This window comes from Xenia sp. Carnegie-2017, unplaced genomic scaffold (genome assembly GCF_021976095.1).
Source record: "Xenia sp. Carnegie-2017 unplaced genomic scaffold, XeniaSp_v1 HiC_scaffold_23, whole genome shotgun sequence".
NCBI lineage: Eukaryota > Metazoa > Cnidaria > Anthozoa > Malacalcyonacea > Xeniidae > Xenia > Xenia sp. Carnegie-2017.
Genome location: NW_025813486.1, coordinates 11,421,461 through 11,436,372, shown reverse-complemented (window position 1 = coordinate 11,436,372; position 14,912 = coordinate 11,421,461). Strand labels below are relative to the sequence as shown.

The window sequence follows — 14,912 nt, the reverse complement described above, 5'->3', positions numbered from 1 at the left end:
CCTAAAGCCATTGACATATCATGTTTCTTTGTAATGCACAAACCTATCAACACTTTGAAAATCGGCATTGAAACAACAATATTTGAATGAAACTATAAAAAAATGCTTTTAGACGTTTGTGCTGTCTTTGAAATTACGGTTGCTACGGCGTTGCTAAGTAGGCTAATAATGTACTGATTCAACTGTCAACTTCAGAATTAAGATAGCATTGGTATACCTGAAATTTGATTTTTTTCAATAGTTTGATTCGCGGTCCAATAGGAATCTTCATCTCCTTCAAGGTGTCTTCCATTAAAATGAGAAATGCCTCCTCGTCGATCATATTTTCTAAAAAAATGCAATTCGAAAAACATCCGTTTCTTGAAGAAAAAGCTCAAAAACAAAATAATATAGCTTAAGCTAAGAACTAAATAATATAGACACTGCATTTACTTACCTTCGAAAACATCTTTCAAGCAGGAAAGATTCCATTCTTCAAGTTTTACTTCGACCTAATTGCCCATAATTTTTTTGATGGGACTGAAACTTTGTAGTTGTACTTGCTGGTACAGTTTACAAGAGAAGTAAAATTTGATAATCGTTACCTATCGTCAAATACCGAGGGGTGCTCGCTCGTGTCATGTGACTGTTCATGGAGCATTGTTGTCGATTATCGTTTGGTTGATTATTGTCCTTCGTGTATTACTGTGTGACTTTGTTTTATCTGCTTGTAATTCGAAGCTTTCATATTCTTCCAGAGAAGATTTTGGTATTACAGTTATATTTAAGTCTATAATACTGTGAAATGGCTGGTGATAATCAATGATGTAAACAATGTCATATTTTGGCGACAGTCAGGCAATAATTTTCTCATCAACTGAATTTCGTGTACCAAATGGCATTCTTTGAATAAGCTAAGCTGCTTTTTGTCAGTACAAGATGTTTGACGATAATAATAGACGGTGTTATAATCAGTTATAATCATGGAAATTCTTTATTATATGAGTTGAAAGTATATTTAATTCAGAAGGTTATTTTCCTAAATTTCAATGTTTGTTGTTAACTGTTCTACTAGCTTCACTGATCTCTATAATGATCAGGTTCTGATGCCTGGTGAAGCTAGTTTCAGGCCAAGTACCTCACAGGTCTAGAATACAAGGGTGGCCAAGGATTAATAATAACTAGTAAGATAGAACAAATATTTATAAATGCCTGTTTTTCTGTATTAGTTTCTATTGAAATCAATTGTCATTAGAGATTACATAACAAAAATATATGAATTTTGGCATCCCGGTTATCAATCCTCCATTGCCCTTGCTGGAATCACAGTTTATACTTAATCAAGCATGTAAAGTTGACTCTATTATTCAGCTCTTCCTGTGTGACTTGTGTACAAAGATAGTAAATTATTTAAGTTGTCGAACATTTCAAAACTTATACAAATTGTCATGAACATTTATAGCTTTGAGACAAAATGTTGTACTTTTGGAGATTGTACCTAGTATTAAGACAAACACTACTTACCATGAAGACAGTGTATTTTAGAATTGTAATGAAATTATATTATGTGAAACCATATTTAATATATGTATTTTATATTTAATATATTATTGTGTTTTATAGTCAAGTGCCTGTTGATTTAACTTTTCTTCTCCTAGCTTCTCAGACCTTTATCATGACCAGGCTTTATGGATAATGTTAGTTTGAGGACAATTCTCTTAGGTCTGCCATCACAGTTTATAAAGGCTTAAGCATAGACTTGAAACGATTATTCAGCTCTTGCTGTGTGACAAGTCTCCCAAAATTGTCAATTTTTCTGGGGGTCAATCATTCCAAAATTATTGTTTAGATTTTCATGAGTAAATTTATAACTGTCAGGTACAAAACGGAGTGCTTGAGAAGATTTGAACTGGTATTTGATTCATGTGCAATAACTTGGAACACGCATACAACAATCATAATTGTTCAGAAATACACTGATTAGAATTACACTGATTATTTTAAATACTGTAGCACATGGTTGTTTGCTAACTTTTAAATTTCAACACCATCAAAGCTGTACTGTTGATGAATGTAGCTACTAATGTTATTAATTCTGATGGAAACATATTTATACTTTAGAATTCTCACCACTGGTTTTGATCTAAATCTTTATTCAATAAAAATATGACTTTTCACTAAAACTGTATTTCCTAAGTTCAAAGTGTCGAGCTGTTCTCGTACTTCTCGATCAGCCATTTTTTTCCTCATTTCATGAAAGCTTAACGAAGCAGTTGCTCTCGGTCTCAGATGACAGGGTTTTCTTCATTTTTTATCTCAGGTGGCCGTCCAATCCCGGAATCCGCCCAGGGTTATTTCGTTAGCTATCATCAAACGATCAAAAGAAACGTACGTATTCTCAACTAATTATTTAAGATCAATGGTGTTTGTCCAGCTTAGTGCTTTGCTTTCATCACTCGGATATTGTCATGAGCTGTATGCAATATACTAGTTGTTTTCCCCACCCCTTAAACTATTGACAGCATTTAAATATCGTATTCCAACTATTGGGATCTTCTCAAATTTTCTAAATAAGTTTAGCGACACTCGAAAAAGTTTGTTTTATTTTTTGTTTTTGTAAAAGCATTAATGGCGCAAATTATAAACAAATGGGGTTGAATTTCATTCAATCAGGATTTTTTAACCAGGATGTTTTTAGAGTGTAATGCGGCGTTATGCTTCCAAAGTTGATATTTATCTTGCTTTTTTGAAAATCATGCAGCATAAAGACGTAATATTAAAGTGTTTGGGGTAGTTAAAAGTATCTTAACTGCAATATGGCAAATAAGGGGGGTGCCTCCCAACAAGAGGAGGCTCGTACGCCCATGTCGGTTGGACAAGTGTCAACACTTCAATATGCCAAGATAACATACCAGACGTTTCTTGAATCGGTTATCTTTCTATCATTAACGGCACCTCCAACATAGTATTCAAGAATCAACGTAATTCTCAAAAGAAAGAGGAAATTGCCGACAAATTGCAGCTACAATACGTAACACTGCTTTTTAACGAAGCAGTGTATGCTAAAACCAGATTTGTAAGGTAGAAGAGTGAAGTTTTCTTTATTTATTTTGTAGTAAGACCAGGGGAATTTCACACAATTATGTCATTTCTCTCAGAAATTTCAAAGATTTTTCAGGATGGAGATTTGGAGATGAAAAGCAAGTTGCAATAAGCTGTTTACAATATTTTCGGTCAATAAAATATTCACTCACATCTAACGTGTAAATATATATTAAACATTTCTTATATTTATTTGGGACATATAAATCAAATCTGGGCTAGTTGGGAAAGGCTTAGTGAAAGGTGTTTTATCAGGCAAACATAACAGGTTCGTTTCCTAAAAATGACGTACAAATGACATGTGGCATCTTTATTCATGCAAGGGTACAAAAATTTAAAACAATCAACTTTAACAGAAATACAGTTTCTATACAAGTATTTTATCGTAAAACTATGGATTTTTACACTCTAAACAAAGAAAAACACCTAAAATTAGAGAACTGTTTTCGCACTTTCATTCATATGATAGAATCATTATTTCCTCGCCTAGATTAAATATTAATAAAGAAAATGATTTTGAAACAAATCACTTTGCTTTAATAGTTTGTAAGGCGAGAATAATGTCGAGCAAAAGACAGAAGCATTTTAAATAAGCCATCCATAAGAAGGCAAAATTAGGAAAAGGCATACGCTGGTTATGGTTAAAAATAATATACATGCTACAGTCTCAGTCAGCATTAAGCTAATTTACATGAGTGTTGTGGTTAGTTAACTAACAAGGATGTGAATTAGCAATATATTTTCACATAAAAAAGTAAATTATCGTTCTAATAATATGGCTAAATGCCCATTAAAACATTTAATACTACACTAGTGCGTTCAGTACTTATATATGCTGAAATATATTGAGCCATATAACAGACCTGAATAAGCACTTGTTTGTTAATACATCAAATCTTTTGTGCTAAAATCTGGTAAGCTGTGGGATCGACATAGTCCACACTTCCGTCGTTATTTACAAATATTTCGCTGAAACTTTCCAGCCCAATCGGTGAAATTACTTTGCCATCATGATAGTCTGAGGCAACAAGGTAGTTGAGAAAATCCAAGATCGACTTGTGCTGGTAATTGACTGTGTGATAGTCACTTGAAAGAATTTCAAAACCACATTTCTTGAGAAGACCTTCTACCTCAAACTTTTTGATAAAGAATGGAACTGCCTTTTCATTTTCTTTGTGTTTCTTTTAAGTACGAGATTAGGAGTGCAAAAAATCATTTCGTTTGCCTTTGTAATTAATTGTGGATCTACCTCATGACTCTGTAGTGCAATTATTCCTCCATGTTTTAAACTCTCGAAGGCAACTCTCGCATACTCCTCCTTCCTTTCTGGAGAAAGCCATTGGAAAACAAAACTGCTAAAATGAACATCGTAGTAGGATTTGCTTCGTTGATGAAACTCAGTAGAACTATCGCCATTCTCAAATACCAGGTTTTCGTGCAAGCTCAAATGCTTTTGCTTTGCATATTCAATACGCCCGATGTCTGGATCTACGCCGACCACTTGACCATCTCTACCAACAATTTCTGCAAGAAATGAAGTGAGCTCTCCCGTTCCGCATCCCATATCTAAGATTTTGTCTCCATTTTGAACACCAGCTATTTCTATGAATTTCTTTCCATTACTTACTTGTAAATCATTATTGATGGAATATGCCACTGCAGTCTTATAACTTCGTTGATTAAACACCGCTTGTAGTTGTGCTGTCATTTTAAATAAAATTTACAACTCACTGAGATGGTCAAGATGAACACTGTTGTACTTTCAATGCAAGTAATTCTGGCACGGCTCGATTTTTATGGCAACGCTTACGTGTACAAATGACGTCAGTCAAAATAAAAATAATCTCAAAATATATTTTCCAGTTAAAACACAACGTTGTTACGTCGTCAATACTAATTTGAATTATGGTTGCAATGTTCACCATTATTCAAATGATATAATACAGACGTCATTTGGTCGACAGTTTTCAATTTTTAAATTTGTACGCATTTTTTATGACGTTTAAGGCTTAACAACAATGCTTAAGCTTTGTAGGCATTAGATTGAATTTAAATCAAAGTTTGAAATTTGACGTTATTTGATGTTTTTGTCATTTTTATTTGACCTTGTTATAGGTCTCCCATACAAGACAATGACTATAGTCGTAGTTTTGAAATAAAATGTAGCAGTATTATTATAAAACGTTACTAGCACAAGAGAAATGGTTTGTTAGTAACTCATTTAAAATTTGAAATTGTTGTAGCATTTTATCTTCGACACAACTTGAAGGTAGTCGGAGAGAATTTTGCATGCGATGGCATATCCATCCGATGGTAGGTCAGATAAATTGTTTGCTACAACTTATTTATTGTAATATTTTCTACAGTGTGAAGTTGTAAAATGTACACATGTCTTTATGCAAATGTCATGATTTATGAATAAAAAGGTCAGTTAAAGTTCATTGCTAGATATCTCTTTACCATTTTACTGTGAATTTGTGAAGTGATCGATCATTTTATTTATCATTTAAAATTATTAAATTTGTTTTATTCTTTGTCAATAGAAAAGTGACAGTTTCAAAGAATGACAGATAGTGTCACGTCATTAAATACGAAAACATAATATAAACAGACACGTAAGTGCAACGAATCGTAGAACTGCGTTTTAATGGCTGCCCTGTATTTACTTGGCCTCTCGTAAATTCTTTCAGCGCCATGACTCCACCGCTGTTTCAATGTTAGTTCAACAAGATGGTTTTGACATCTTTTATTGTTAAATTCAGTACGGGTCGAATTCAGTCAAAAAAATACGGACGAATTTATCACCGTAGTCAATTGAAACTGTGCTTACTCATAACTTAAATACTATTTGCCTATTGTGCATAAGTGCGAGCAGTAAAGATCCCAACACTGCTTTTAATCATACGGCGCAAAGGTTTTACAATTCATTGACTAAAATGGCAACGTATGGGATACGTTTTCTAAAGAACGAACTTATACCAACATTTGCGGGTAAACTACAAAGATGCAAAACAGAGCGTCAAGAATAATCACCTATAAAGAGAAACATGGTGTGATTGTTTCAACATTGAGTTTACTACGTCATTTGATGTCCAACCATTATCTGACGTAAGTTTCATTTTATTAGTTTTGAGCAATTTTGACATTTTCTAAACGTCACAGGCCGACACCGAGCAATGACGGATCCAGACTACGTCAAAATAAATTACTGCAGTACAGCTGGCCTACTTAACATTCATGTTTTGTCAATACAATTGTGACGTTATTTTTCCAATACTATAATAAATTGCCCTGCTGAGTGCTGAATATCATCAATAACAAATGTATGTATTTCACTTTTGTCATTAACTTTTGTGAATTTCCCAGCTTAGATTACAAGTTTATGTAATTTATGACCATATTGCAACATAGTAGTTGTCTTCGCCAGCTAATTAAAATAATAAATTTACTAGCAACGAAGCCGCTCGGATAATGTAATCGAGACTTGTTCATCAGTTATTATAATCATAATGGTGGCATGATAACAAGAAACATTGAGACAGTCAAGAAAATCGTCCAGTGTGTACATGCTGTTATAACTTTTGATGATTTCAAAACCATTTCTTGAATAAAGACATACGGCATCAACTTTAGAGCATAAGAAATAAAGTCTCTTTTCAATTAAATTTGTCAATGTTATAAGGTCAGTCAAAGCTCATTGCTTCAGACGGACTTATTTGGGCTCACAAAACTCATAACAAAAAAAAACTTATGTTTTCCAAAGAACTATTTATGTTTGAAATGTAAATAAACGCGTACACCAGAAAAGGTTTTGAAAACGCAATTGGAAACGACGTAGGATGAATGACGCTATATGACGCAGAAAAGTCGACATTGGAATAATAGACCTTTTCAAGGTTATCCGTTATCGCAGCCATATTGCAGGGGGTGCAAAAGCATTGTGCCGAGCGCGTGGTCACTCATGGCGTCCATATAAATTACTAATAAATGCGCAAAATTACCCTATACATAATGGCCATTTCTTTCAAAATACTTTCAAACTCGTCTATTTTAATAGTCGAATTATTATTTGCGATTTTTTATACATGTGGGTCCAATTTTTTGGTAATCAAAAAGCGGAAAGTTAAAAAAAACATTGTTTTCTTTGAACAACTTGACCGTCATTTGAGCGATGTTCTTGAGTTCGCAAATGTGCGGAACTCATAAGCCAAGTCAAACGAACTAAACCCTAAACTAGCCAAGTAGCCGTGAGCAGTCATAGCCGAAATGGTAAAAAATGCGCGTTGTGCAGTTGGATATTGCGATAATGATAAACGCTAGCCTGATTATCAAGTTAAGAGGTCTCACGTAGAAAAGTTAGTTTTTCAAAAGTGGCCCAAAGATCAAGCACTTGCTGAAATTTGGCGAAAACAAATTGCAAACAGCAGAGCCGATGACTTTAACCCAAAGCCTGGTGCACAAGGTACTTTAGTTTGCTCAAATTATTTTCCCTTGGGAAGAAGAACCCCAAATAACTGCGGAACGGATTATCCTTCGGTTTTTATTACGCTATCAGAGTACGAGCAATCGTGGACTCCGCTTAAACGTAAAGGAAGAGAAACATAGACGACATCAAAGCGTCCTCATCAAGCCTATGACACCGAGGATTCTGATTCAAGTTTTGATGGAAATCCAGCAAAATCTAAGGCATCTTTACTCCCTGTCCCTTTGGAATTTGAACAGTTGACGAGAGAGTATGATGTAAGGTTTCACACCGGCCTGCCATCGACTAACAGTTTTAAGTGTGTATTTGAATACTTGGCTATTTTTTCTTCTGGCTGTTAAGTCGCCATACATAATAATTAAAATAGCAATGTCACTTTACAAATAATTGGAAATACTAATAACAGTTTGCCGTAGAATAGTTCCTCGTGATACTTGCTGGACTTTGCTGTAGACATGTACGTGTGTTCCGAACTCAAGAACATCGCTCAAACGACGGTCAAGTTGTTCAAAGAAAACAAATGTTTTCTTTAACTTTCCGCTTTTTGATTACCACAAAATTGGACTCACATGTATAAAACACCGCAAATAACAATTCGACTATTAAAATGGATGAGTCTGAGAAATATATTTGAAAGAAATGGCCAATATGTATAAGGGTAATTTTTGCGCATTTATTAGTAATTTATATGGACGCCATGCGTGACCGCGCGCTCGGCCCAATGTTTTTGCACCCCCTGCAATATGGCTGCGATAACCTTGAAAAGGTCTATTGTCTCATGTGATGTCAATCTGTCAAGTAAGAATTCATGACGCTATGTTTTGTTTATATATTGTAATTTAGCTCCAATATTTTGACCATAAGCAAACCAATTAAGCACTTGAGCATGATAATCATCTTAATCAATTAAATATGGATGAATCATCGATTGCTATATGCTGTTAAGACTGAATTGATTTCGATTGCATATATTTCAAACTTCCCCTAAAAGTAAACGTTTAAAAACAGCCTCTTCGAATTGATGCTCAAAGAGCGTTGAAATATAAATATTAAAAGATATCCAACAAGACAAACACAAAGCAAACAAAAACAGATGTTTAAAAGCAATTGTATGCCATTTATTAAACTTTAAACATACACTAATATATGGTCATAACATTTGTTACTTAGCTGAAGTAAATCATGTCGAATGCCTTCCCGTTTTTTAACACCACCGTTTTTTCTCTTAAACAAAAACAGAAAAATTTGAGAACTTTAATATTGGGGAATAAGAATAAACAACTGCATACCATTATTTATATGACTTTTATACTACTATGGCAAGCCAACGAAGAAATGAATTCCCTAATCTTATATCACTCTACAGTGTATTTCTAAATTAGCTGATACATTTGATACACTGCGTAATTGCGTAATGTAGTACAATGTTTAAATGTAGGTAATAAATACATTGCAGCAGTCAAATTTGATGTATGTTAACTGACGTAACAAAAATACATTTCTAGCGATGTATAATGTGTTGTTCTCATAGTTGTTGTTTTAGTCCCATCAACTTATCATCAAGAGAATTCTTAATCATGAATCAAGCAATTCATTTCACCAATATGTGAAAAACGTCGAAAAACGTCTACATTTTCATATGTCAATAAAATCGATGTATCATTAAGACGGGTAATTATAGAAACAGAGGTGCTCATAATCTTTGCTAAAAGCGTAAGACAAATTCTTGCGCAAGACCAATTGATTTGTTGTATGAAAATATGTTACAATTTATTCCACTGATTTTCATCTCTTAGATAACAGTTTTAAGCATTATCACTCTCTTTAACAAACATCAAAACTACGTATTCAAATTTCGCAAAATTCAACAAATTAATATACTGTCGAGAAAATGACGTGAAAATGACGTAAATCTTTTTTGAGGTTTATCGACGATGTAACCTAAAGTCCACTTTACATTGACGTCAAGACAACAACGTATATCTATTAAAGAAAAATTACTGGAGCTAGTGTTTACATGTATTATGACGTAATGAGTACACGTGACGTTTCAACAAAAGTTCTGTAAGCCGATGACTTTTTTAAAATCAAAGTTACAGTGTCTTATGTAGATAAGACACGTTGCTCGTACTTATTTGGACTATCTCAGTGAGTTGTAGATTGTTTTCCAAATAATGATAACATCACTAGAAACAGCGCTCGACAAACAAATTTATTGGGCTGCTGCAAGGTACTCTAAAATAAACAATTTTCAACTACATTATGGCAAAAAGCTCGCAGCAAAAGTTGGCATTAAACAAGGTGATAAAATTTTGGATATGGGTTGCGGAACGGGAGAGCTGACCTCGTTTATTGGGGAGATTGTAGGAAAACAAGATCGAGTGGTTGGTGTTGATCCAGACATAGATGGAATTCACTACGCCAATCAACACAATTGTAACGTGAATGAAAACGTTTCATTTGAAATTGGCGACAGTTCAAGTAAATTTGTACAGCCAAACAAATCCTTCTACGATGCCCATTTCAGCAATTTTTCCTTTCAATGGCTTACATTGGATGAAAAGAAAGAGTTTTCGCAAACGGCTTTCGAATGTCTAAAACCAAATGGCCAAATAGCTCTCAAGAGTCACGAAGGCTATCCGGAAATAGCTCTATTTGCAGAATATTTAATCTCAAAGAAACAGAACGCTTTGACTTATATCAATGATAAGAAACTGATTCAATTTTTTATATCTAAAGATGAAACAACATCTCTTATTGAAGAAATGGGCTTTGTAATCATTTCAAGTGATTATGATATTGGAAAACAACGATACGAAACACTAGACGATTTTCTCAACTTTTTTAGCGCTTTTGATTATCATGCCACAAGCATGTCCTACAGTGAGAGAAAAGAATTTATGGCACGTTTTGGCAACGAAGATGGAAGTGTAAATTTGGTGGACGATACATTGTACCAGATTGTTACAAGAAAGAACTGCAGAAGCGGTTAGATAACCGATGTTAATATTTCAATTGCCTTCATGCAATTGATTACTACATTTAAACAATAATAAACACTGATATATAGCTTGTTGTATTATAAGACACTCACCCTAACATTTAACACACTCACCGTCATTTTTATGACACTCACCCTAACTTTTACGACACTCACTATTACTTTTAGGACACTCACAATAACTTTTAAGGCACTCACCCTCACTTTTAGGACACTCAGCCTAACTTTTAAGTCACTCACCCTAACTTTTAAGTCACTCACCCTAACTTTTAAAAACTCACTCTTACTTTAAGACACTCGCCCTAACTTTTAAAAACTCACTCTTACTTTAAGGCACTCACCCTAACTTTAGGACACTCATCCTAACTTTTAAACAATCACTCTTACTTTTAGGACACTCACCCTAAATTTTAAACACTCGCCCTTACTTTTAAGACGTTTCAAACTTTTGAAAAATTGGTTATATTTTCTTTACGATAATGAAACTTTGTAATTGTAGAACCAATATCGTAGTACAGAGTGTTATATATTACAGAGTGTTATAAATTACAAGGTGTAGGGATGACACTGTCATCACTATATGCTTTCCGCGCAGCAAATATATTGTCACAATATTTAATGAAAATATAATATTTTATAAATCCTAAGTTGTGTTAACTTTTAAACAGACTTTGAAACAACATGTTGAGTGATGCTGTTAGTCTATTTGCTAACCAAGAAAACGTCTGAAAACAGCCTGATGGAAATGCTGTCGGTAAGCAATGATAAAGACTTCTTAGTGAATTGCATGCAACGCTTGTGTCGATATAACCCGCACCACGTATCCACGAGTTTTGGTTATTGGTAAAACATACTGAAACCTGACCGGCACAAATGTGCGTCGAAGGACGACAACTCGTTGACGAAACTTCATTTTTAGACACAGTCCTTTTACGCTCTATGCAACATACTATGTATTTTCTATAGCTTATCCACAAGATCATAAGTATGTATTTCTTTTATTGATTCCGTTTTGTTGAGTTGCAGTACACTGCTACCAATAGAATTAGCTTGCAAAAATTCATTAAAGCTCTTGCCAGTTTAAAGTAAGCATTAAGTGGACATTTAAGGCATTACTCTGGACATGTAGACCATTTTTTCTGTTACGGTGTACGCATGTTTTTTGTTGGCGTATCTAGCTCAATTGCTGAGGGGAATACTCAAGGGTGGCTGAGTAATGAGAATTGGGGGGCGCTATTATTCATTCGTGCCCGTTCTACTTTACATTGAAATCAATTCGTTTCAGGAATTATAACATTTGAATATATTAATTTACCCCCTCCCCCCTCCCAATTATCAATGTTCTGCCAATGGTAGAGTACTTATGTTTGCCAATACTCTATCAATAGTAGAGTATTTATGTTTGCATGTTGAATCTCGTTACTTTTTCTTGAATCAAATCTTTTTTTTTATAATAACACGCATTTTTAATATTTGCCACCCTTCACTCCATTCTCGAGATAGCTACGCCCATTCCATTTTCTGTTGAAATAATGAGATTGTTTTTAATCTATTTTAATTTATTCTTATTATAGATTCAGAGTTCGTTTTAACCCCATTGAAGCACTACCTCCCGTATTTGTGCCCTAAAAGTACAGCATTCTTTGTAATTACTTTTACCCTAAATTTATGGGAAATTGCATGTCCATCAAAATTACCCCTTTAAAATTTACCCCTATAAATTTTACCCCTTGATAAATTTCACCCCTGAATAGACTTTACCCCTAACTAAATATAACCACCGTAAATTTTACCCTTAAATAAATATTACCCCCATAAAATGTTACCCTTCAAAACCGGGACATTCTGTGGCACTCATTTAACTCCTAACTTTAAGGGTAATTTTTACCCCCCAAAATTTACAGTGTGTGCAGAGTTTGTTCTGATGTATTTGCTGACAAAAGGAAGAGAAGGTCAGTTTGCAAAGTGTATCTGGAACATTGTTCACTACCAACATTTATTCATGCATGACCTTAAAGACAATTGGAAAATGTTATTGACCAGGCAGAGTCTTTCGAAAAAATTTTAGGTTAAAGAGAAAGATAAATGATTTATTACCTTCCCTATGGAAGAGTTATGTGATCATGGTATAATTTTATGTATGGAGACAATGGATTCACTAATGATGTCTTGAATACTTTGAAATTAAAGTTCAAGTACCAAAGAAAGATGGCAACAAGGTTGTGTGTGTTTAGATGTTTGATGAAATGTCAATTCACAAACATGTAATACAGGATGGCCATAAAGTTTTTGTTCATGTGAATATTGATAGTAAGATTGATGATGACGCACTGTAGATGTATAACTTCTAACTATAAAATCCAATGAGTGCTAAATAACTTATTGGTTAAATCATGTCATATCTTTATCAGATATGGCTTTTAGTAGAGTGTTGTTTGAATGCTAAAATAAGTAATGCATGCTAGAATGAAGCATCAAATATTCAGTGATGAAGCCTTTAAAGTTACAGGGCTATATTTCTCTCAGAAATTTCAAAGATTTTCAGGTTGGAGATTTGGAGATGAAAAGCACGTTGCAATAAGCTGTTTACAATATTTTCGGTCAATAAAATATTCACTCACATCTAACGTTTAAATATATATTAAACATTTCTTATAATTATTTGGGACATATAAATCGAATCTGGGCTAGTTGGGAAAGGGTCAGTGAAAGGTGTTTTATCAGGCAAACATAACAGGTTCGTTTCCTGGAAATGACGTACAAATGACATGTGGCACCTTAATTCATGCAAGGGTACAAAAATTTGAAATAAGCAACTTTAACAGAAATACAGTTTCTATACAAGTATTTTGTCGTAAAATTAGGATTTTTAAACTCTAAACAATGAAAAACACCTAAAATTAGGGAATCTGTTTTCGCACTTTCATTCATATGATAGAATGATTATTTCCTCGCCTAGATTAAATGTTATTTTAGAAAAAGATATTCAAACAAATTACTTTGCTTTAATATTTTGTGGGGGGAGAATAATGTCGAGCAAAAGACGGAAGTAATTTAAATAAGCCATTCATAAGCAGGCAAAATTAGGAAAAGACATACGCTTCATACACAATTTCATCATCAAGATTTGTTTATTACGGACTTTAAACAATTTTGTACATTCACATAATAAGATCGTTAATGGGCAACACATGGTTAAAAATAAGTATACACTCTACAATCTCAGTCAGCATTAAGCTAATTTACATGAGTGTTGTGGTTAGTTAACTAACAAAGATGAGAATTTGCAATCTATTTTCACATATAAAGGTAACCTATTGTTCCAATAGTATGGTTAAATATCCATTAAAACATTTAATACTGCACTAGTGCGTTCAGTACTTATATATACCGAAATATATTGAGCCATATAACAGACCTGAATAAGCACTTGTTTGTTAATACATCAAATCTTTTGTGCTAAAATCTGGTAAGCTGTGGGATCGATATAGTCCAGACTTCCGTCGTTATTTACAAATATTTCGCTGAAACGTTTGAGTCCAATCGTTGAAATCATTTTGCCATCATGATAGTCTGAGGCAACATGGTAATTGAGAAAATCCAAGATCGACTTGTGCTGGTAGTTGACTGTGTGATAGTCACTTGAAAGAATTTCAAAACCACATTTCTTGAGAAGACCTTCTACCTCAAACTTTTTGATAAAGAATGGAACTGCCTTTTCATTTTCTTTATGTTCCTTTTTAAGTACGAGATGAGGATTGCAAAAAATCATTTCGTTTGCCTTTGTAAGCAATTGTGAATTTACCTCATGACTCTGTAATGCAATTATTCCTCCATGTTTTAAGCTCTCGAAGGCAACTCTCGCATACTCCTCCTTCCTTTCTGGAGAAAGCCATTGAAAACAAAATTGCTAAAATGAACATCGTAGTAGGATTTGTTTCGTTGATGAAAATCAGTAGAACTATCGCCATTCTCAAATACCAGGTTTTCGTGCAAGCTCAAATGCTTTTGCTTTGCATATTGAATACGCCCGACATCTGGATCTACGCCGACCACTTGACCATTTCTGCCAACAATTTCTGAAAGAAATGAAGTAAGCTCTCCCGTTCCGCAACCCATATCCAAGATTTTGTTTCCACTTTTAATGCCAGCTATTTCTATGAATTTCTTACCATAACTTACTTGTAAATCATTATTGTTGGAATATGCCACAGCAGTCTTATAACTCCTTTGATTAAACACCGCCTGTAGTTGTGCCGTCATTTTTGAACAAAATTTACAACTAACTGAGATGCTCAAGACAAACTCTTTGGTACTGTCAGTACTTTCAATACAAGTAATTATTGC

General features: G+C 34.0%; 2 protein-coding genes and 1 long non-coding RNA gene across 3 annotated transcripts; 1 reads left to right on the top strand and 2 right to left on the bottom strand.

Moving 5' to 3' along the window:
* Nucleotides 1–4,207: 4,207 nt before the first annotated feature.
* LOC124449107 (ubiquinone/menaquinone biosynthesis C-methyltransferase UbiE-like) lies at nt 4,208–4,789 on the bottom strand. Its single transcript, XM_047000054.1, has one exon. It carries the CDS (start codon nt 4,787–4,789, stop codon nt 4,208–4,210), a length of 582 nt encoding a protein of 193 aa, XP_046856010.1.
* Nucleotides 4,790–9,625: 4,836 nt separating this feature from the next.
* On the top strand, nt 9,626–11,212 carry LOC124448077 (uncharacterized methyltransferase C70.08c-like). The gene has a single exon (XM_046999094.1). The coding sequence runs from the start codon at nt 9,739–9,741 to the stop codon at nt 10,555–10,557; it is 819 nt and encodes a 272-aa protein (XP_046855050.1). The 5' UTR covers nt 9,626–9,738; the 3' UTR covers nt 10,558–11,212.
* A 2,465-nt stretch (nt 11,213–13,677) lies between these two features.
* LOC124448086 lies at nt 13,678–14,912 on the bottom strand. Its single transcript, XR_006948916.1, has 2 exons — nt 14,748–14,912; nt 13,678–14,644 (listed from the first exon to the last, which is right to left on the bottom strand). It is a non-coding gene; the product is annotated as an uncharacterized LOC124448086 (long non-coding RNA).

Coding starts and splice junctions, on each gene's coding strand:
- LOC124449107 (XM_047000054.1), bottom strand. CDS start 4,789: ATGACAGCACAACTACAAGCGGTGTTTAATCAACGAAGTTATAAGACT.
- LOC124448077 (XM_046999094.1), top strand. CDS start 9,739: ATGATAACATCACTAGAAACAGCGCTCGACAAACAAATTTATTGGGCT.